At 40.3% G+C, this 23,678-nt stretch overlaps 1 protein-coding gene and 2 pseudogenes across 1 annotated transcript in view; 1 reads left to right on the forward strand and 2 right to left on the reverse strand.

The window, feature by feature from the left end:
* Nucleotides 1-5,076: 5,076 nt before the first annotated feature.
* LOC148349806 (U2 spliceosomal RNA) lies at nt 5,077-5,168 on the forward strand (annotated as a pseudogene).
* A 3,872-nt stretch (nt 5,169-9,040) lies between these two features.
* Nucleotides 9,041-23,678, reverse strand: part of heatr6 (HEAT repeat containing 6) — a 91,982-nt gene continuing 77,344 nt past the window's right edge. The window contains exons 18-19 of the mRNA XM_088320732.1: nt 17,467-17,671; nt 9,041-12,463 (exon numbers count right to left, since the gene is read on the reverse strand). Of these exons, the coding sequence (XP_088176858.1) occupies nt 11,907-12,463; nt 17,467-17,671 (762 nt within the window). The 3' untranslated portion in view covers nt 9,041-11,906. The remainder of the gene's footprint in view (nt 12,464-17,466; nt 17,672-23,678) is intronic.
* LOC148349808 (U2 spliceosomal RNA) lies at nt 15,352-15,465 on the reverse strand (annotated as a pseudogene).

Raw genomic sequence — 23,678 nt, forward strand, 5'->3', positions numbered from 1 at the left:
TCGAATAGACTACATATTTACGAGGGGTTTAGCACAGAGTGATGCAAGATTAATTCCAGTTTTTTTTTCGGATCACTTGCTACTGTCCTGCTCTTTCTCATTTCCTTCAGGTATGACTGTTGGGAAGGGTTTGTGGAAGTTAAACTGCTCCCTGCTGGAGGATGAGGCTCTAGCCGCACAATACAGGGAGCTGTACAAAGACTGGCAGACCCTTCAAGACTCGTATGATTCACGAGCACAATGGTGGTAAATGACAAAGAAACGAACACAGACCTTTTTTAAAAATGCAGGGAAAAACAAGAAACTTAAAGAGATGAAACGCATGTCGGGACTACAAAGAAGACTCCAACGCTATTTCATCCTAACAGAAAAGGGGATGGACTTTAATGATGAAATCAAAGAGACCAAACAAGAACTAAACGCTTTGGCGGAAATAAAGAGCAAAGGCATCATAATAAGAAGCAGAGAAAGAGAAATAGAAGAAGGGGAAAAATGTACACGCTACTTTTTAAAAAAAATTATGGGCAAAAATGAGGGGATTTTTAAACTTCAAAACGAAAACGGGCAAATAACAAAGGGAAGTAGTGAAATAACCAGATTGGTCGAAGACTACTACAAAAAATTATTTGAAAAGAAAGAAACATATGAGAATGAAATGGGGCATGTATTAGATCATATTTCAAGATCAGTGCGTCAAGACCCCTTTTTAACATCGGACTTTACCCAAGACCAAATGAATGATTGCATAAAGACTATGAAAAAAGGCAAATCACCCGGGGAGGACGGACTCAACCACGAATTTTACCGGACTTTTTGGGATATTTTAGCACCAGATCTGTTAACTGTTTTTAACGAATTTTCCAGTCAAGACCATATGCCAGACAGTTTCAGAATAGGGATAGTTACTCTATTGCACAAAAAAGGAGACAAAATTGACTTAAAAAACTGGCGACCCATAACGCTTTTAAACGTGGACTGTAAAATTTTCAGCAAGCTTCTAGCAACACGAATGTCTGTTGTCTTGGGAGACTTGGTTGATCCAGACCAAACCTGTGCCATTGTGGGAAGGAAGATCAGCGACAGTCTCATGCTGATCCGTGACACCATTTGTTATGCAAGAGACAGAAACATGCGACTAGCGGTCCTAAACCTAGACTTTGAAAAAGCCTTTGATCGAGTCTCGCACCAATACCTCTTCAGGGTATTGCAAAAATGTGGTTTTCCCCAAAAATACATCAAGTGGGTAGGACTGCTATACCGAGACATCTACAGCAAATTCATGATTAACGGGAATTTATCGGAAGCAATCGAGATCAACTGCGGTGTACGTCAAGGTTGCCCTATGTCTCCCCTTCTCTATGTTCTTTGCATTGAACCTTTGGCACAAATGTTAAGAAAAGATAGATTTGTCGAAGGCATCAATATCCCAGGAAGTGGGGGACAAATTACCAAGTGTGTTTTGTACATGGATGATTTTAATATTTTGTGTACTGACCGCGCATCTGTTGAAAGAGCCCTTGACTTGACTGACCTGTTTGGGAGGGCGTCTGGGTCAAGGCTAAATAGAGAAAAATCACAAGTGAAGTTTTATGGAATGTGGAAAGAGACAGAAAAGGCAGGACTCCCGCTGACGGTGTTAAAGACAGACCAGAAAATCCTAGGGATAAAATTCAATGCGGATGGAGGAGGCGAGACCAACTGGGATGACGTGACAAGGAAAGTTAAGCAAAAACTTGTTTTTTGGTCACTAAGAAAACTGACAATAGAGGGGAAGGTCCTAATCATCAAAGCGATCATCCTCCCAATGCTTTTGTCAATCAGTTTAATTTTTATGCCTAAAAGAAACGTGCTATTACAACTGGACCGAGCCATCTTTCGCTTTGTCTGGGGCTCAAAGTGGGAAAGGATAAAAAGAGATACAATGAAAAAGAAAAAGGAAAAAGGGGGGAAAGGAGTGCCTGACCTCCAGCTTTTCCTGGGAAGCAAATATGTCTCTCTCCACTTCCAAAACGCTGTGGGCCCACCCAACAACCCGAAAAGTCAAGCAATGACCCGTTTTTGGATGGGCTCATATTTGCGGAAGCTAAAGCTTGTACCAGACAATCGTTTGATTCCAGTTTCGTTTAACTTGCCACCAACACATCTCTTTATTCGGGATTTTTTGAAGAAGTTTGATTTGGAAACACAAGAATGTCACACTTTACAAAACCACAGGGCCCTTATTGCTATTGTGCAAGAGCGAGCTACAGTAAGCCCTGTGCGGGGTCTTGCGTTTGGCGAATCCACAACGGTTTGGAGCAACGTCAATCATCCTGCCCTCCCAAACAGACTACGAGACTTGTCATGGATGGTGGCTCATGAAGTTCTCCCAGTCAGAGCTGTAATGCACCACCGAGGAATGTCAGCGACTTCGACGTGCCCTCGACCTGGCTGTGGCGCCCAGGAGTCGGTGAGGCACCTTTTTTGTGAGTGCAGCGCTGCCCAGGTCTTGTGGACAATGGCCGAACAACTAGGAAAGTTCCCGGACTTGCCAGCAGGAGAGGTCCCTGATGCACAGTACGTGCTTTACGGGGTGAGTCGGTCGAGGAGGTCTCGGAACGACTTTGCCAGGGACTGGCTCACTCTCGCCGCCATCAAGGACGCCATCTGGACCTCCAGAAACCTGCTGGTATGGAGGTGCAGGCAGATCCCCCCCGTGGCTGTGCTCCAAATGGCTGCAGATACCATACAATCTGCGAGCGGCGGGCCTAGGACGCAGCCATAAAGAAGACTCGTCTGCACCCACCCGGAGGGGGGAGCCGGAGCTACACTGTGGGAGTCCCGGCAGCAACGGCCTGGGTTGTGGAACCCAGAAGGGAGAGGACCCACGCAGAAGGGAAAGGACCCACACAGAGGACTGGAAGAATGCTGCTTGGGAGGGTGGGATGGCAGAGCTATGCCCTTGCACAATAGTATTGCCTTTTACACGCTGGTTAACTACTGTTAAAAGAAAATAACTCTGAAATTGTTTAATTGATGTTGAAAATGTCAGGAAAAAATGTTAAAACGTCATATTGTCAAAATATAAAAAAATTGTGAATATGCTTGATGGATGTGTTTTGCTGCTGTTGGTGTCGGTGGATTTGTTCAGACCGAGGACAATCGACTTTGGCCTGGACGGAGCTATTGACACTAACAAAGATGTTATATAATGAAATTGTGAATATGTTTGATTTTCGAGAAGGTTTGTTCAAACCTCACTTTGTGTTTGCTTTAAAAACGTAATATTGGAATATAATATTGTGAATGTGCTTAATTGCTGTTGAGATTGTCATGATTGTTTTCTGTTTTTAGTGTCAATAAATTTGTTCAAACCAAAAAATCTCGTAGATCAAAGATGTTATATAATGAAATTGTGAATATGCTTGATTGCTAATAAGATTTTCGAGAGGGTTTGTTCAAACCTCACTTTGTGTTTGCTGTTAAAAATGTCATATTGGAATATAATATTGTGAATGTGCTTAATTGCTGTTGAGATTGTCATGATTGTTTTCTGTTTTTTAGTGTCAATAAATTTGTTCAAACCAAAAAAAACTTCCAGGATCCGGCTTATAGAGACGTCTCGTTCGCGAACGACACGAGTTAGTTGCGAGAAGGGTTGTTCAAACCTCACACTGTGTTTGCTGTTAAAAACGTCACATTGGAATATAATATTGTGAATGTGCTTAATTGCTGTTGAGATTGTCATGATTGTTTTCTGTTATTAGTGTCAATAAATTTGTTCAAACCCAAAAAAAAACTACGTCAACTGCACAGTCAAATATAGGGCTCACATTTTTGGCGACTCATTCGCCTCTTTTTTGGTGCATTAGTGAATGCTAATGTAATAGCTATCCCACTATATGATCGTGGCTATTTTAAATGGTGACATGATCGGAACATACGTGACGAAAATATCTCAGGAAGGGCAGAAAACCAAAGCCAAAGTAATGCACAGTTTTTGAGCGGTAACGGCGTTGGAACTGCGAAAATAATTTATTACCCAGTAATTAAAAAAAATACTTAACGGCGTTATTCCGAACACTAAAGATGACTATCCTTTGAAGTGTTCGTTTTTTTTTCAGGCTTGGAGATCTCATCTTCGAATAGGGTTTGGGCAATTGAAAAATGAAATGAAATGATCTGCATATATATAGCGCTTTTCAAGTCAATGATTTCCAAAAGCGCTTTACAATGTGTTCTACATTTCCCAATAGCGGCCATGCATTGCAGCCATGTAAGACGCTAACCTGCTTATTGGGGGTATTAGGGGTTCAGTGTCTTACCCAAGGACACTTCGACATGTAACACGGACAAGCCGGGATTCGAACTGGGATCCCTTGATCCCAAGACGAGCGCTCTACCTCCTGAGCTACTGCCGCCCCTAACGCTACTGTCCAACGTTATATATATATAAGTCAAGTCAAGTCATTTTTATTTGTATAGTCCTTAATCACAGACAGTCTCAAAGGGCTTCACAAGTTATTACATATAAGAAGTTTAGGTTATTCGTATGCTATAGAGTAGAAGTGAGTTTTAAGCTTAGACTTAAACATGTCCACTGAGGCAGCAGATCGGATCTCAGGGGGAAAAGCATTCCAAAACACCGGTGCCCGGATGGAGAACGCTCTCGAACCAGCGGAACACTTCTTGGCTCTTGGGATCACCAGGAGACCGGCGCTCTCGGAACGAAGGCTTCGGGTCGGGACATAGGGGGAAATCAGATCTGAAAGATATGAGGGGGAGAGTCCATGTATGATTTTGTATAGTAATAGGAGAACCTTAAAATCGCATCTTAGGCTAACAGGGAGCCAATGCAGGTTAGCCAAAATTGGGGTGATGTGATCGTACCCCAATCTATAACCAGTGTTAGGCGTTAGTGAAAAATAGTACAGTAATTTTCGGACTATAAGCTCCACTCAGTAGATTTTTTAAAGGGAAAACGTTTTGCAAACACATAACTTGCACCTGACTTTAGTTTGCAAGTGCCCACATTGAATTATGAGATGTTTACGAAAATTGAATGAATGGAAAACGTTTTCAAAGTTTTGGTTACAAAAATTGATTTTTGCAATCCGGAGATGGAATAAGAGCTTGCTCTGTCCACTCCACGCATCGGCCCGGTATTGCAGTACCTCCGGGAACGGTGCATTCGCAATGATTGCAGCAAGGCTTTAAGGCTAGGACACTAGCTTGGCCTTTAGGCTTTGTAGCGTATTATAAACTGACCGATCATTGATAATGAATAAAGAAGATAGAACAATAACCCTTAAAAAATTCATAATACAATACCACATGTCTCACCTTTGCATTTTCTGTGTCATCTGCATGAGCCACAGGTATTGAATTGTTTGACAAAATGTTGCAGATTATAGTTCGGAGATACCGTTAGCTAGTTACTGGTTACTGTGGTGTCGTGTAATACACTCCCCTTCCTGCGGTGTCGCTGTATACTAATGCACAGCCTTGTCCTTGTGCTTGAGAACTACCGAAGAAGAAGTTAAGTAAACACTCTATGAATGTACCGTCCGTGCCTGTCTCTGAATCCGACTACAACCATACTACATACACAACATATTGGCGACGAGGTTGACTTGGATCGGAGTCTCACAACCCCTTGCTTTGCTTGAAACCCCGGGTGAGCCTACGATGTTGTACATCACGTGGATTCAGATGTTCGAAAATTACCTGCTAGCATTGACTGCTAACGAAATGCCAGACAAACGAAAATGTGCACTACTGCTGCACTGTTTAGGCACAGAAGGGTAGAGAATTTTTCTTTCCATCCCCGACACTGGCACTTCTTACAAATCCGCCTGTGATGCGCTAGAAACTTTCTTTGTACCGAAGATTAATGTCGTTGCTCAGCGTACCAAGTTCCGTCGGGGTGCTCAGAGACCGGGCGAGACCACTGCTCAGTTCATTGCCGCATTGAGGGAATTAATTACTAACTGTGACTTTGGCATGTTTGCTGATGATATGATTAGGGATCAATTCATTGAGAAGATGTCCTCTTCGAGAATCAGAGAACGCTTGCTGTTGGAAACTGACTTAAAACTTGACAAAGCGATCGCTATTGCTACACAAATCGAATCCGCTATGTCAGAAGCTAATGCTATTGCTCCTGTGCACGTGCCTGACGTTCCTGTGAAGCTCGTGCAACAAAGAGATAAAAGGAATCAGAGCAGTACGCATACACAGCGCTCGAGAGATAAAAGGAATCAACACAAAACCTGCTACTGTTGTGGCTCCAACTCTCATCTAGCAAATGACCCCAAATGCCCTGCTAAAAATGCAACCAATGTGAAAAAATTGGACATTTTAGTAAAGTGTGCCGCAGCGCAATTCCTACTCGATCAGTAAGAGAAGTTACTGTCCCAGAACTTACTGTGTGTCATGTAGCCCTTACAACTGCAGTCCCAAAGCGCCTTAAGTGTACAGTTGCTCTCCATGCGAATGATGAAGAGTCAATTACTACTGACCTGCTTATGGACACTGGTTCAGGAGTCTCAATTCTGCCAGAGAGAATTTACAGACAATCATTCATGCACTTGCCTCTCTCAAAGCCTACTGTACACCTGGTGACCTACATGAAGAAGCCAATTCCAGTGTTGGGCTGTCTTCAACTTACTGCTACACACTGCAACCAGAGTGCACATACTGATTTCTACATAGTTCCTGACGGTACTCCACAACTGGGAATGGACCTGTTCACTGCACTTCGCCTCCACATACAAGATGGGCAGATTACAACACCTGCTGCATCGGAGATGATAATAATAATAATAATGCATTTTATTTAAAAGCGCCTTTCAGGCCACCCAAGGACACTGTACAGACAATGAAAAAAAATACAATTTAAAAAGTTGTAAGCGAAATAATAAATAAAAACAAGACATAAAATCATAAAAACATAGGAACCTGCCTCACACACTGTCGCAGCTCTGTGTAGATGAGTCACACTGTCAACACTACAAATGCTTTAGACGTTGCTACAGGTTTTATACACAAAGTTAAAGTGCGTGCAGACGTCCCTCCAGTCCAGCAAAAGCTACACAGACTCCCATATGCCGTGCGTGACAAGGTGTCGGAGGAGCTGACGAAACTGGAAAATGATGGCATCATGGAGATGGTGGCTGCTGTGTCTCCTGATTTTGCTGCAGTCACTGCTGATGAGCTCTCCAGTGCGTGTGAGGAATGTCCAGTGCTACAGAAGGTGCGACACTACATGCAGAAGGGATGGCCTCGTACTGCAAAAGGCCTTGACCCCCTCATCGTGCCATACTTCCGTGTGCAAAATGAGCTTGCCTTGCAGAACAGTGTCATTGTGCGTGGCACTCATCGTGTTGTGATACCACAACAGCTACAGGGAAAAATGATCCAACTTGCTCATGCTACACACCAAGGGATCGTCCGCACAAAACAAAGACTGAGAGACTTGTACTGGTGGCCTGGAATGGATTCTCACGTTGAGCTCGCCATCAAATCATGCACCACCTGCTTGCAGCATGACAAAACCGCAACCACACGTACTGCCCCGTTACAGCCTGTGCCTACCCCAACTGCTGCCTGGGAAAAGGTTGCTGTGGACATTGTTGGTCCTATTCACTCTGCGCCTGCTGATTGCCGCTTCGCCATCACCCTCATTGACTATTACAGCCGATGGCCTGAGATTGCCTTCTGCTCAAATGTTACTTCTGCCTCTGTTATGACTTTTCTTTCCATTGTGTTTAGCAGAGAAGGTAATCCACAGGAAATTGTTACTGACAATGGCCCTCAGTTCGTGTCGACCGAGTTTGAAGCATTCCTTAGTGACAGGAACATCACACACCGTCGCAGCTCTGTGTACTACCCACAGGCCAACGGTGAAATTGAGCGTTTCAACAGAGTCTTCAAGGACTGTCTACAAACAGCCAACATCGAAGGTAAACCACTGAAAACCTTCTTCACTGAGTTTTTACAGACTTACAGAGCTACACCACATGCTGTGACTTCAGTATCCCCCGCTGAACTGTTGCATGGTAGACCACTGAATACAAAGCTTCACATCACATGTCTTCACTCCATGCGTCCCACTGCTGACAAAGGCAACATGCTACAAAACATACAAAACAAACAACGGAAGTCAAAAAGATACACCGACAAACGTCGCGGTGCAAAATCACCCAGCTTCCAGATTGGCTCTGCGGTTCGCATCCGCAAACCTGGAATCATTGCCAAAGGACACTCAAAGTTCAACAAGCCACTGACAGTGGTAGCGCAAAAGGGTCCAGCCACTTATCTGCTGTCTGATGGAAAGGTGTGGAATGCTTTCCACCAAGCCCATTCTTCCACCTGTGCTGCTGCTTCAGCGCCACAGCCTGCAGATGCTGATGCTTGCCTCCTGCCAAGCAACCAAGGTGCTGAGCCACCTGAACCTGAAACTGTGCCCTCACCACATCCCTCTCCGAGTGCACCGAGAATAAGACATGCTCCTGCATGGCTTCAAGATTATGTGACTTAAAAAAAAAAAAAAGATACAGAAAAGATGTGATGTTTAAAAAAAAAAAAAGACATGATGAATGTTCATTGTTTAAAAAAATTGTCATGTTTGTTTATGATGTGATCTTCATACAGTCTGCTTACGTTTATAAGGTTTACACACTTTTGCTTACCGATATTGACAGTATAGTTCCTTACAATATTGCTTACCTTTGATAAATATTTACCTCTAATCTGGTAATGAATATTGAAATGTATGTTTTCTATAAGCTCATACTTACCGAAGAGTTATTGCGTATTTTAGATTAATGCTACTGTTTGTGTTCTATAGAGGGCTCCGCGCTTTGTGCTAAAAATAGTTACACGGCTTCGTGCCGCCATCTTGGAAGTCTGTCGATTACAAGCGGTGATAGCGAGAGGAGCAAATATTTACTCAGTTTGTCTATTTATTTACTCAACTAGCTTCGTTTGTGTACGGATTTTGTCCATCAACACTATGGAAAACTACGTGGAGAGTTTAGACAAGCAAGCACGCGAGCGGTACGCTGCGAAGTTGCATTTTATTGGAAAATTGGATCCCTACAAAATTAAAAACAAGGACTGGAAGTCTGATCCCGATTTGTTGCTGTGTGTGACTTACATCGAACTTGTTAACTATCTTATTTTCCACCCAAGTCCCTTTTGTGAACTGAAGGATTTTCAAAATTACAAAAGTATGGAAGCCTACGAGATTTGTGTCTGGTTAGGTTCGGGATGTGTCTGTGCACACAGTATTTAACCTAGCCATACTTGTATGGTGTCGACAGATGTACATGAAGTACACATGTCCCATAACCTTTTTAAAATTTATTTATACATCATAAATAATTCAATTTACCTGTCAGAAAGTGGTCAGAACAAACACGAACACAGTCAAGCTTTGGCAAATTCGACCGGTTGATAGCTGCCAGCCACATTCGTCTTCGCCGTTCACTTTTCTCCTGAGCTTCAATCCCCTGATAGTAAACACACTTCGGAAGTCTAAAGAAGCCCTTCCCACCATTTTCCCCTCGGCTACAACAGCCAACAATAACGCACGTATTCGGCATTACATTGTAGAATCTAACTGGTTCGCTGAACAATAACAATGAAGTGAAAAGCTTTGTGGACTTCCAAAATGGCCGCCAGCAATGCATTGTGGGTAATCTTAGGACCTCGAAGCACTCTATTCTAACAAAAAGGGAATATGTGGTGTCGTGTAATACACTCCCCTTCCTGCGGTGTCGCTGTATACTAATGAGCAGCCTTGTACTTGTGAACTACCGAAGAAGAAGTTAAGTAAACACTCTATGAATGTACTGTCCGTGCCTGTCTCTGAATCCGACTACAACCCTACTACATACACAACAGTTACTTTATTTAAAAAGTCCAGTAATTCAGTTGAAGATGGACAGCTGTGTGTGCTAAATCATGTCTCCATCTCCTGGCTTGTCGCATCATTGCAACCCCAGTCACCTTAATCATGATGATTGTGCAAGTACGTGCTTCCTCCTGGAGTTTGGGTTTGTCTTTGAACTCTACTTGAGGCAGGCCTTTTTCTTGCTACACTAAAAAATTCAAAGAAAAAAACTGCGGGGTATAAGCATGAAGCAGGTCTCCAGCACCCCCACTCCTCATTCGTCCAAAAAAATAAAAGCAGATAAACGCAGTGAAACTAAAGCATAAGGGCTCTTTGAACTTAGATGAGTATTGTTAACACACACTTATTAAAGAAAATATTTAACCGTCAATTATTTTTAAAGGAGCTGCATAAGATTTGGAACTTTTTTACTTGCTGCCACTCTCTAGTGGCTTGTGTCATCCTTGCAGCCTATGTCCGCTAATTCAAGATATGCTAGCAATTACGTGTATTTCTTAGACGCACTCGAAATAATGTTTTTTCATCCTTCTTGGAATTTGGACTCTACATGAAGCAGGCCTTTTCTTACTGTCACCATTTTAGTGCTACACGAACAAACAGACAACCATAGTCATTCTCCAGCACTACCTTGTCCCTCCCATCCTCCTAATGTGTTACACCCCAAACAGTTTTTCCCAAAAATTAAAAGCAGTTAGGCACTATGGAAAATAAAGCAAAAGGGCTCTTTGAACTCAGATGGCCAATGTTAACACATACCTAATAAAGGAAATGTTTAACTTTCAACTATTTTTTAAAGGAGCTGGATTTGGAACTTTTGTATTCACTGTCACCCTCTCGTGGCTTGTGTCATCTTTGAAGCCTTTGTCAGCTCGTTCATAATGTGTGTGGAAATACGAGCATTTCTTAGATCCACTGGAATCAAATGTTTTTTTATGTTTCTTGAGGTTTGGATTAGAGTTGGGATGCAAGTATATCCAGTAGGGAGAATATCTCCATGAGGAGAAATTCAGTGCCCTTATACTTATACTTGAGACTGCTTCTTCTCAACTGCATTCAGTTGTATTGCGTAAGTGAATATAAGAATGCCCACCATTTGAAAAATGATGCTGGGAAATGAAACTTGTATGTTACAACTTGAGATGCAGTAGTTTTCAGGGCTTGAATTACATTTTCATACATAATCTGCATTTAACGAGTAGCAGAATAACGCAATAAGGCACAGTTTAGTAACCACTGTTGGGCACATTACCTTAAAAAAGTAAATGTACTTTAAATGTACTTGAAGGCAGCCTCTTCTTGCTTTGACCATTTTCATGCTACACTAACAAATAGAAAAAAAACAGGTACGAGCATGACGTCAATCAAGCAATTTCATCCACCCCCCCATTCCTCCTTCCTAAAGTGTTCCGCCACAAACAGCTTTACTAAAAAATATAAGCAGAGCACCGATAATAAAGATGAAGAGCTCTTTGAACTCAGTTGGGTATTGTTCAACTTTAAACTTTTTATGATACCTCAAATGATGTACTACACCTTTAAATTGAACAAAAATGGCAGGTGTTGAATTAAAAATTTTTTTTTTATTTATTAAAAATGGCTATTAGAGGTGGGGTGCATAGTTTGAGGGGTCCTTAAAAAGAGTAAAAATTAAATATTTTCTCAATTACATATGTGTTAACAATGTCCAACTGATCTCAAAGAGCCTTTATGTATTTTTTTTTCACCGCCCCAATCTGCTTTTATCATCGGTGTTCCAGCGTGTTGAAGAGTGCTTCACGCGCATGCTGGTTGTTTTCATATATTCAGGATAAAAATTGTAAAATAAAAGGACTGTTCGAAATGCAGTCCAAATGCCAACCCAGACCCCCCCAAAAGATGAAAGAGTTTATTTGAGTGCATCTAAGATAAACACGTTCGTGTGTGGCCACAGGCACAGCTTGACAGAGGCTGCAATGACGATTTAGCCTCTTGTAAGGTACTAAGGTTTTTAAAGTTTATTTTAAGTTTGTCAAGGATCTTTGCAGTCTTTTAACAAATCTTCCAGGAAGCAAATCAGTGACTCCTTTGCACCCTTCTCCTCCTCGGTGTCCGTCTCCATCGCTCTGAGACGTTGAACAGTGTCCTCCAGCCTCTGGACTCTCTGCTGCGGGTCAAAAGCGTCCCCTGCAACACTTTCCTTCTCCTCCCCAGCCGTACCCTCAGACCGCAAGTACTTCAGCAAATTCTCCCTGATGCCGCAGTCTTTCTCCCCGGATAACGAATCAGCGATAGCAGGTAGGTCCGCATGGAGGCCGAGGCCAAGCAGGTGCAGCAGGGCCCCCGAGAGCGTGTGGCACAGACTGGCGCTGTAGCGGTATTCGAGGAAGTCGTGCGTTTCTTCACTGCTTAGGAGCGCTGTGCTTAGCGAATGCCAAACGTGGCTGAAGCGCTGAGCATCACCGTAGCACAGGCGGCAACCTGGCACGGCCAGAGCGGCCGCCGACTTGATGCGCACCTTGTAGTTCTTGCAGGAGGCTACCACGTTGCAGAGGGCGGACAAGGCGTCCCCTGACCAGGAGGCAGACCCTAAGAGGAGAAAGCAGTATTTAGGTAACATTCAAGATAGAGAAAACAAATATAAAACTGTTAGATTTTGAAAGTAAACTGTATTTTCAAGTAGTCAATGCTTTTTCTTTGGGCACACCTTCAACAAAGCTGATTTAACGACGCACGGACGGATGCACGGACGCACAGACAGACAGACAGACAGGAGAAAACGGATCCCTTAACCACATGGGTCTTCTAGTCACCAATGAGGATGCAACTCTGGACAGCCTTCCCCAATGTTAAAGGGCCCTTGCCTATTCTTGGGTCATGGCAAAGTTGGTCCCAGTCCATTCCCTAATGTTGTCAGAAGAGTTCTTTTTTTTGTCGTCCTTTCCTCCTGCCCCCCTAGACTGTGTCCTGGAGAATTATTTTAGACAGTCCTGATGATCTTGTGACATGACCATACCATTGAAGTTTCTGTCTGCGCACAGTTGACAACAGGTTTTCTAGGATCCAATAGACCCTATGATGGGGTTGCGCAGTGTTTCGTTTGACACGTTGGGCTAAGCAGACGATGTCTATAAGTTTCCTGTGGTATCACATCTCAAAGGCTTGGATTTTATTTTACAGTTTTGCTGTAAAAGTCCAAACAAGATGGATCGAAGAGCTGGATGGGCCCACTTATTTCATGAGCCACAACCACCACTATGCTGTAAGGCAGTGCTTTTCAACCTTTTTTGAGCCAGGGCACGTTTTTTACATTGAAAAAAATTTGTCGGCACACCACTAACCAAAAAATGTTATCAAAGGACACTGAACAGTATTTTTGATTACAATATAATTTATAATACCCACAGTTTTTACAGCACAGACACTTGACAATGACATAATATTTGCAGAAAATGATTCATAAATGTTTTATAAAATTTTAAAAAGTGACAATAGATAATTTCTCACGGCACACCTGACGATCTCTCACGGCACACTAGTGTGTCGTGGCACAGTGGTTGAAAATCACTGCTGTAAGTCATTTCAAGTCCCTGCAACGTACCCCAAGAAAAAAAAGGAAATGGACACCCACCTTATAGACTTACTGTATAACAATGACAGACAATGGCCTGACTGAGCTTGCACTTGTGTTTAACCCGCTGGGGTTCCTGTCCCCAGTCACTATTCGAGGACGATTCCTTTTGAGAGAGCTTTCATTGCACACAACCGAATGGGATCAGCCCTGCCTTAATACAAAAGGAGGACTTGGATGGAATGGCAACAATCTTTTCAATGCCTCAGTGGTCATCGAATTCGACGTACAGTTTCCAACATCTCACTTTTTCAAGCCATACATGTATCGCTTTGCATATTCTCCAACGCATCTTGAAAGGAATATGTGCAGTTGCGTACATTACAGTTACTGCTGCTGATGACACAACAGACATTCGTTTAGTCCTAGGCAAAGCACTACTTACTTCTCATACAGAATTAACAGTCCTTAGGCTCAAATTGTGTGCAGCAGTGATGGTTGTAGAAATGTCAGAAGTGACAAATGAAGAGCTCGACCATCAAATAGACAAAATAATCTTCTGCACTGATAGATAGCAAGGTGGTCCTAGTCTATATCAACAGCCAGTCAAGGAGCTTCGAATTCTGTGTGAACAGAATGTGAACATATTAGAGTCAACAACGCCGGAGCAGTGTATCTTCGTCAAAACAGATCACGTTCTCTCCAAGCCTCAGAGTTGCAGAATTCATCATGGTTTGCAGGGCCAACCTTCCATCGGGGCTCCCAAGAGCTGGAAGAGCAGAGTGGATATGATCTACCGGATCCAGACTGTGAGGCAGAGGTGCATCCTGTGGTATCATAACTTTGCACAAACACCTCAAAAATTGTCATAGACACAAAATGCTGGGAACGCTTTTCCACTTGGAAGTTACTGTACAGAACTGTGGCAAATCTGATTCATGTAGTACAATGCTTCTCCAATTCCAAGGCAAACAAATATGTAAGGGATGGCATATCTGTAAAACAGTTATATTGTGCGATTATTGTAACAAGCGGAGAACCTCATAATCAGCGATGTTCAGCAAGGCGCATATGCAGATGAGATGAAATGCATTGTCACAAAACAACCTTTCCAAGCATAGCTCGCTCGTAAAAATTAACCCTGTCTTTGGAGATGATGGCTTGCTGAGAATCGCTGGCCGCATTGGACGTGCAGTTTTAGAGACAAAGGAAATGAATGCTGTGATATTGCCAGGGTCCAATTACATAACCATCCTCCTTGTCCAACATTTTCATGAAAAGGTTAGTCACCAAGGGAGACTCTTTACCGAAGGAGCAGTCCGAGAAAATGGTCTGTGGATTGTAGGTGCTAAAAGGTGCATGGCAAGGTACCGTAAATTCCGGACTATAAGCCGCTACTTTTCCCCCAAATTTGCAACCCTGGGGCTTATTCAGAAGAGCGGCCAATTTATGGAGTTTTTTTAACGGCCGCCAGCGGCGCCTGAGCATGAGAGGTAAGATTTAGACCGGTGGAATATATGCGCCGAGGAAGATCACATCTTATGTGCGTAAACATACCCCCATCGTGCAGATTGCACAAAATAAGGCTCATGATGCAGCTTCCATGATAAAAGCAAACGGGCATATTGTTGGGGTGTATTGAAGTAAGGGAGCGAGGAACGACGTCATTATGTTAAAACCTCTTTCCGACGTTGAGATGGACAACTTGGATGTTATCACCAAGGAGGAAGAAGCGGATAGTCTGTTGTGGGGTTTTGGGGTTTTTAAGGGTTATTGTTCTATCTTCGTTATTCATTATCCATTATCCGTCAGTTCATAATACGCTACAAAGCCTAGGAGCCGGGACACTTACTCTCAGCCAAAAGGCCAAGCTAAGGTCCTAGCCCTAATGACTTGCTGCGATCATTGCTAATGCACCGTTCTCGGAGGTACTGCAATACCAGGCCGATGCGTGGGGTGGACAGAGCAAGCTCTTATTCCATCTCCGGATTGCAAAAATCAAGTCAAAAACTATAGAAATGATCCCTAAGAGTAGCGGTGCATACTCAAACCTATCTAACGATTATGGCAATTATTTCCTTAACAGACTAATCTGCAGGTATGCGAGCGTCTTGTTAGTAGCGTGAGGCTACCTCCCAAAGGCATGGTTTAGGATGAAAGTTATATTATTATTGTTAAAGCTTTGAAAACTCTCTCGATGTACCGTCTTTCTTTGTAAATATGTGTAATATGTATTTGCAACTGTATATTTTTGTAATGTATTTATTTGTATTTATTTGAGACACTTATTTTGCACAAGCAAATAAAAAAAGAGGGGCGGAGCAAACACGGGCTGATGGGAAAGTGGGGACCGGTAAAGGTGAGTTTTTGTGGACACGGCGGACAATAATGGATATATATTTTTCCCCACCCTTACCTTTGGAAATATACACTTTTTTTCCTTGGATTACTATCAACGGGCACCCAGAATCTGCAGGTCTGCAACCAATTTTAAGTACCCATATCATTTTACGTTGCTTAATTACATGGGCTGTTTATATTGAAGTTGCAGAGATGAGCTCATTTGGTTTTGTTAATGCACTGAGCCATTTTTTGCACTGAAAGGTCCTGCTAAGCAGCTGCATTTTGACTGTGGCACTAACTTTATTGGAGCTGACAAATAGATAACAGCCTCATTGCCAGATGAAACCAAAGTTCTAGGCTACTTGCAGGAACACAGGTGCTCATGGATATTCAAACCTCCTCATTTGGAGGGAGTATGGAACATATGATCGTCTTTGCGAGGCGTATTCTGAATAACATGTTGCAAGCTGGTCGTGTTCAACTCACCCATGAAATTCTGACTACATTTCTAGAAGTAACAGAAATAATAAATGCCCGCCCGCTTGTAACGTTCTTGTCGGACCCAGAACATCCTCTCATCCTAAGCCCTTCTTTGCTACTGACGCAAAAAACACAGGCAGTTCCTACAATTTGTAACAACGTTGGAAGGAAGGAGATGTTAAAGAGCCAATGGAAGACAACGTCTAGAGCAGGTGGCAAAGGGAACACATCAGCAGCCTCCAGTCAGGTCAATAGTGGCATCAGAACGGACTGAAATTAAATAAATGGATTTAATTTGTCTTAAAAACCAAGAAGCAATAGGGATGACTGGCCAATGGGTGTCATCATCAAGACAGCTCTATATGAAGATGGACTTGTGAGAAAAGCTGAAGCTGTTAAGACTTATGATAGACCAATATCTGAAATGATTCCCCTGTTGTCCAGAGATGTTTGGGTTTAAGAATATGTGGTATGCATAAAATCCAAGACGGGAGTGTTTTGGCAATGTGATCAGTTTATTATATGCTCTAGCCCGTTAAGAAAATAGCGAGTGGATGTTAGATAGCGCAGTGCGTGTGCCATTAAGACACAGGAGAAGGCCAGATGTTTTTCATAGTTTTGTGTCAGATTATGAAAGGGCATTCCCTGTGAGATTGAAAGTAACAATCTGATGTTTAGGTTGGAAATGATACATTTAATGTTTCCTGCTACCACATGTGAAAGCGTAGTCTTTATTTATCGTTTTTCTGTTGCGCTAGGAAGACATGCTATCATTATTGTCGAGGCATGTTTTGCCTAAAATGTTTTTGTATTTTTTTATGACAGTTTCACACCTGACAGATAAAAACGGATCAAAACCATCCAGGCGTTTGGGACTTTTGTGTGGAGGTGTTTAATAGCTGGGTGGTGGAAAAAGTTTCCATGTGGCTAAAACAGCGTGCTTTTCAGAGGATCTGTATCTAAATTGTTTTAAATAGAATCATAAATATTTTTAATTTTTTTTGCATTTTTTTTCAATTACTTGCAGCACTGATGAGTAATATTGTTTTGCATATTCAGGGATTTTGTGTTTTTGTTAAAATACAACACTGGTTAGGCACCTGGAAGACATTTGTGTCTCAATTTGTGGCAAGAGCAAACCTTTATCTGGAAGTTTGCTCACACCAGTTAACGATGTTGATCTTTGGTGTCCACTTACCAAGCGGAAGGTCTGTATTCTTAAATGCTTTGCCTAAAGCGTAGCAGGCATTCCAACGCACTTTCATTGTGGCCACCGACTGCACCGTCTTGACCAGAGCTCTCATGGCGTCCTCCAAAGGTTGCCGGAATGCTGCTCGGCTAAGCTGATCCCCGTCCAGAAAGTGCAAAAAGTTCCCCAGGGCACGCACTGCGTTACATTTCACCTGGGTGGACACAATAAAGCACTAACTTGAGTAAAAATGCTTATAAAATAATGTTTTTTTTTTAAACCCCCAGTTAAAAAAGGTTTTGTTATTATCATTTTATCAAATGTTTATTTTTCAGTACAAAACAATACAGGTTACTTATACAAACCTTAAACATACTTGCATAAATCTTTAACATACTTATGGTATATAAACCTTAAACATACTTGTATAAACCTTAAACATACATTCCATACAAAATATAACACAGAAGCAACTAACAAACAAATTCAACTTACAATCATCTCGTTCGTAAGTAGGCGAGCGGCTGTAAAGACTTCTCAAATACCGAAATTAAACTGAAAATGCTGTACAAAATCATTCAATGTACAATAAGATGCAGAAATTGCAGTTATGAGTAGATGAAGACATACATATTTGAACAACAAAAAAACTTTATATAATATACAGTTCATAAATTTGCCTTACTTAAGTTATTGTATAGAGATTTGGGAAAACACATATAAGAGCAATACAGAATCGCATATTCAATTATAGAAGAAAGCTTTTATGATTGTGCATAACGCTGGGTATGAAGAACATAAAAATTGTTGAAAAAATCCAAAATTTTAAAATTTGAAGATATAGTGAAACTTAAATCCCTATTATTGTAAACAGCAAGTAAGCAACAAATATTCATTATTTGTTTCTCTACAGACCACTCATCATTTCGGGGAAATCCAGAATTCAGGGTTCAATTTTCTTGCACAACATCGGAAAGCCGTTGTGCCACCCAAAAAGCTAATTATTAATGAAAAAGAATTACTTTTTAAATGGAGTAACTATTGTGAGTAACTGAGTATTTTTCGGACTATGAGTCTCTCCAGAGTATAAGTTGCACCAGTCAAAATGCAGAAGGAAAAAACATGTTAAGTCACACTCGGAGTATAAAGCGCATTTTTGGGGGAAATTTATTTGATAAAATCCAACACTGAAAACATACAGGTCATTTTGAAAGGCAATTTGAAATAAAAAATAAAATAGAGAACAGGCTATACAAACATTACACTGTGGAGCAAATAAGTCCAGCACAAAATTGACTTCCAAGTAACTCAGAACTCTCGAATGGCTGGAACGAATTTTTGGTCAGTTCCTGAACGTACCAGATCACCATGTGTCAAAGCTAATCATATTTAGTTAATTGTGTATTTCTCTGTCTACTATGTTACAAATAATCCTGATGAGTTTGACCTGTATTACAATTCGTTTTCTGCTGTTTTGTACCATTTTTGAACCGAAAGATATATGACGTCGTTGGTTATTACTGCGCATGTGCGAACTTTGAACCGTAGACGTATGTGTGACGTCATTGATACTTTCTGCGCATGCGCACGCTTTTGAACAAAATCCTGTTGCAACGCGGGAAACTTGTGAGACGGTGAGACTTTTTGAATCTGTCTGCCCACTGCAGTGAATAAATTCTAAAACTACATTTGCCTCTCTTACTGATCACTCCAGTTTAACCTATTACGAAAATATTAACCCTAACATTTTTGTTGTCGAAACCGGGACAGTACGTAGTATTTTGAAGTTGAAAACGAAGAAAAAAAAAACCAATCAATTCTACCACGTGGTCTAGAACAAAGGAAACCATTCAAAGTCCGCGTCACCGTCAACGAACCAGGATGAAGTGATCGGTAAGAGATGCATTTGTAATATAAAAATTTGGAATAATTCTAAGAACGAAGCCATTTTTATAAAAAGATAAAGTTGAATTGGCCACAGAGAGAGACAATAGTGTTGGACGGGCGCCATATGTGGGCTTGAGAAGCCATTACAAAACCTTAGCTAAGTAAATACCCAAAAGGAATCAGAATAAAATACGAAGTATTTTAAATACTCAAACTTTTTGTTTGAGACGGAATGGATTGATTGCCTCGGGACGGAAATGTCGACACTAACCCCTGCGGTGGGGTCGGTAGAATGGGAAAGAAAAGTAAGGGGGAGGGGTACAGAAAAGACCCCCCACTTTTCCCATTGTCCTTTTTCAAAAAAAGGACGGATCCCTCTGTGGTTATATAAAATAAAATAAGGTTTAAGTAAACTGCATGGCTTCATAAAAAAGTGTACACGGTCTAAAATTAAACTAATTTTTTGTGGGCCCACTCTGTCTTGTCAAATGTTTTATGTTTGTTTAATGTGTAAATGTTTGTAATCTTTCCTATATTCTTATTCTTCTTGTCTTATATGTTTGTTTGAGAGTTTTTAATCGGCCCACGTAACTGAAAAGAAAAAAATATAGAAAAATACGAAGAAAATTGCCGCAAACGAGAAAGCGCGCACATTTTTAAAAGGAAAAAAAAAAGGAAGCGAAGTGCACATTGCAACGAGAGAAACGTTTTTTTTAAACAGTAAGACCGTTAAAAAATGTTGTTTTTGGGTGGAACCGAGAGCACATCGCGTTAGGAATCGAAAACGTTCGTTTTTTGGGAAATCGGCGTTTGACGCTAACGGTGTACAACATAACGCCTGCGGGCCAAAGGGGTTCCAAAAAATATTTTTTTTTCGGTGCAAATTTTTTTTGTTTTTTCAATTGGAAAACGATAAATTTAGGTGTGCTAAGTTTAGAAAACTTATGTTTGAGTTATTTTAGATGCGTTAAATGAAGTTAATGCCAGAATAACACTTACTAAAGATACAATAACAAAAATAAAGATAGAATATTCCGGTTTTCAGTTCTAAATTAGAAAATTAAGGACTGTAAAGACGGGGGAAGTATCAAATTGAGCAAATTGGAATGGATAAAAGTTATTGCCAAATTAATACAAAACAATAAAAAAAAAAAAAATTTATTCGATGAATTTTTTTTTGTTTCTTGATTTTTTTTTTTTATGTATTTGGGTTTGTGTATTCTCAACTTTGAATATTTTTTTTATATATATAAATCAAGGATTACAATAATAGAAAGAAAATTCTATTTGGTTAATTAACTTTTTATGAAACCAGGGTTGTTGTTTTTTTTGTTTTTCTCTTTTTGGTTAAAGGAAGAAAATGGGTCAGACCAATAGGAAGTTGTTAGATGATCCAGATGTGAAATTTATGAGTGGAAGGGACAGTGAAAGTTCGAAGTTTTTGAAGAAAGGTTTTAAAGGAAGTAGGCACGAAGATCAGATTGAAGGCTGAATTAGTTCACGAAAGGAAAGAAAAGATGAGGAAAGGAAGAGACACAAGATGTGGACTGATCAGAGCGAAAAAAGAAGAAAGGATATTGCAAGTAAATAAGAGTTGGTAGAAGGAAGTAAAGGGTAAAGAAAGTGAATCGTTAAGGAGAAGAGCAAGTGGAATACAAGTAAGAGAAAGAAGGAATGTAAAAGGGAAAAGTTATTTAAAGAAAAAAAATAATTCGCTGAAAATTGGATATGAAAAACTTGAGACAAATGTATGAAAAACACCACATTAGTGTTTTTGGAGTTCCTCTAGGGTCTTGAAAAACACTATATAAATGCAAACCATTTATAATAGATTAGAATATACCTTTACCGACATAGTTACAAAATGGGTTAACATATTGTGACTGACAATGAAATTTGGCATAACAATCCATCTTTAGAGTAAGGTAAAGGAACAGAGAAGTAAGGTTATAGTTATAATTGATACAATATTTACACAAAAATAATTGCATGTAAGATGTTACATACAATTGAGGTTTGTGTAATATGCATTTGCTGAATAGACATCGCAGTAGAAGTTGTCAGCATTGTGCAAAACATGTGACAGTATTTTTATAGATAAGCTATACAAATTAACGGAAATTATTTAAAGGATGAAAATCTAATTGAAGGCAAATGAACATAGATATACTATCGAACACTACACTATTTCGTTGCCATAATGGAAAATATTATAGACTATAGAAAAATAGTTGGAACCATCATGAAAACACTACAAAGGACCTAAGGTAAAGTTTGATTTTACAGCAAAAGTGTTGCACTAACAATGTTTTGAGTTCTAGAATTTTGGTTCTTGTCTCATTTGGACTCAACAACCCGCTGAGGAGAAAATGGGAGAAAATGGGATCAGCGAAAGGTAGCACAAATAACATGATGAAGATATTCCATGTGATGAACAATGGTAAGTGAAAAACCAATTTTTATGATATTAAAGGAATATGTCATCAATAAAGGTGTTACAGGTGAGAACCAGAAAAGTTTTGTGTTCATATTCGGCCGGTATGAACCATAACTATGACAAGTAGATCTCATCTTGTTGGAGTCCATCACAGCGACCATCGAGCAGCGATTGGAGGACACCCTGAACTGGTTGCAAGCCAATTGCAGGGCACACAAAGATATACAATTCACTAGCTCATTCACACGTAGGGACAATTTGGACCAGCCAGTCCACCTGAAATGCATGTTTTTGAATGAGGTAAGTAATCCGGATAGCCGGACGGAAACAATGAGATCATGCAGGCTCCGCACAAGAGCCAGTGGCTGGCTTGGAACACACACACCTGTTCCCAGGTCCTTAATAATGCCGCACACGTGCTGGCCACTGCGCCACCGTGCTGCACACACATATATAATATATATATATATGAAACAATTTTAATACTGAACTATCAATAATGATAATATGATAGGGATTTTGAATTCCCTGTACTAGCTTGCTAAAAGATTTATAGATCTTGGGAGAGATCTAATAACCCCTGAAATTAAGTGATACAAAGATATCTGCGTATTCATTCAGTTTTGATCATCAAATTATTAATTTATTTTCTGCATTTGTTGATGGTAATTGCAAATAACAGGCTTGTCTTTTTTCCATTTTTCTACTTTCTGTACTTCTCTCTTTAACATCTTAGTACAACATAATTCGTGATATCAATCATCAAAGCAAATGAGCCGTAAAAGCAAGCTCTTTGATGAATTGAACAAGGAAAAAAGCCGTTTGTCTAATAAAAAGACTGACCTTCACTCGACAAGAATTACCAACAACAATGACGTAATCTCGAAGCGATGAGATCTCGTTAGCTAAGATCGGCCTGCAGGAAAATAAAACTCGTATAACAAAACCAAATTAACGATTAGGCTTGTAATGTGTTAAATCTTTGTTAAAGAGTAACTAAATGATAATGACAATTTAAAGGGAAAAAAGTTGCGTCCCCAGCATAAATGACGTGGGGAAATGAAAACAATGAGTGTATAATACAAGATAACTATACAGAATAGTTTAAAAAGAAAGAATATTTGAGTAACCGAACTAATCATTTTTTGTTGAATATGCGAATAGCAAAAGGGTAATAACTTTAAGACATGTAGTTTTGCTCCTGATAAAGCAGGGACGAAAAAAGCAATGAAGATGACTGGAAAAACGGTCCATAATTTTAGTGTTCATCTTCTCGTTCGTAAATGGACAAATTCAAAAGAGGCGTAATATGTAAAGGTTATTTCCTTAGTTGTTCTCGTATTCAATAATAGATTACTCTCAATAGGTCATTTGAACCATTTCAAATAATCAAAATTTTGAAGGAAGTTTGAAAATGACGACAAATTAACACAGAAAAGAATTCGAGACTAGAAATCATTAATAACGTAGCTGAAGCTATTTCAGTCACTGAATCTATTTTTTTCTTTTAAATAAGGAAAAAAAGAAACAAGTATTAATAGTCAGACCAGATCGTTAATTTGTTTAGCTTTAATCACAAGGGATCTCGAAAGGATGCTTAGAACGAAGACTAGTGCGTAGAAACAAAGATTGTTGCGCAAAAGAAAAGATAATGAATAAACAAAATAGATACACTCAACAAGATAATTCATAAGTGACGAGTATGTATTGTTCTATATTGAATCAATAAAAGATTGATTATGGTTACAGAGAGAAGAAAATACAATTAGAGAAGTTATGACATTAAGTTCGATTTGGCATTTTTTTTTGAGAATTTTTTGTTGATCTTTTGAGATTTCTGATGTTTAGTGTGAGAATTTGGAATTTTGACAAATTTAGCCCAAAGGAAATTGGGAGG

Source organism: Urocampus carinirostris, chromosome 17, assembly GCF_059441175.1.
Source record: "Urocampus carinirostris isolate Australia breed hairy pipefish chromosome 17, RoL_Ucar_1.0, whole genome shotgun sequence".
NCBI classification, from domain to species: domain Eukaryota; kingdom Metazoa; phylum Chordata; class Actinopteri; order Syngnathiformes; family Syngnathidae; genus Urocampus; species Urocampus carinirostris.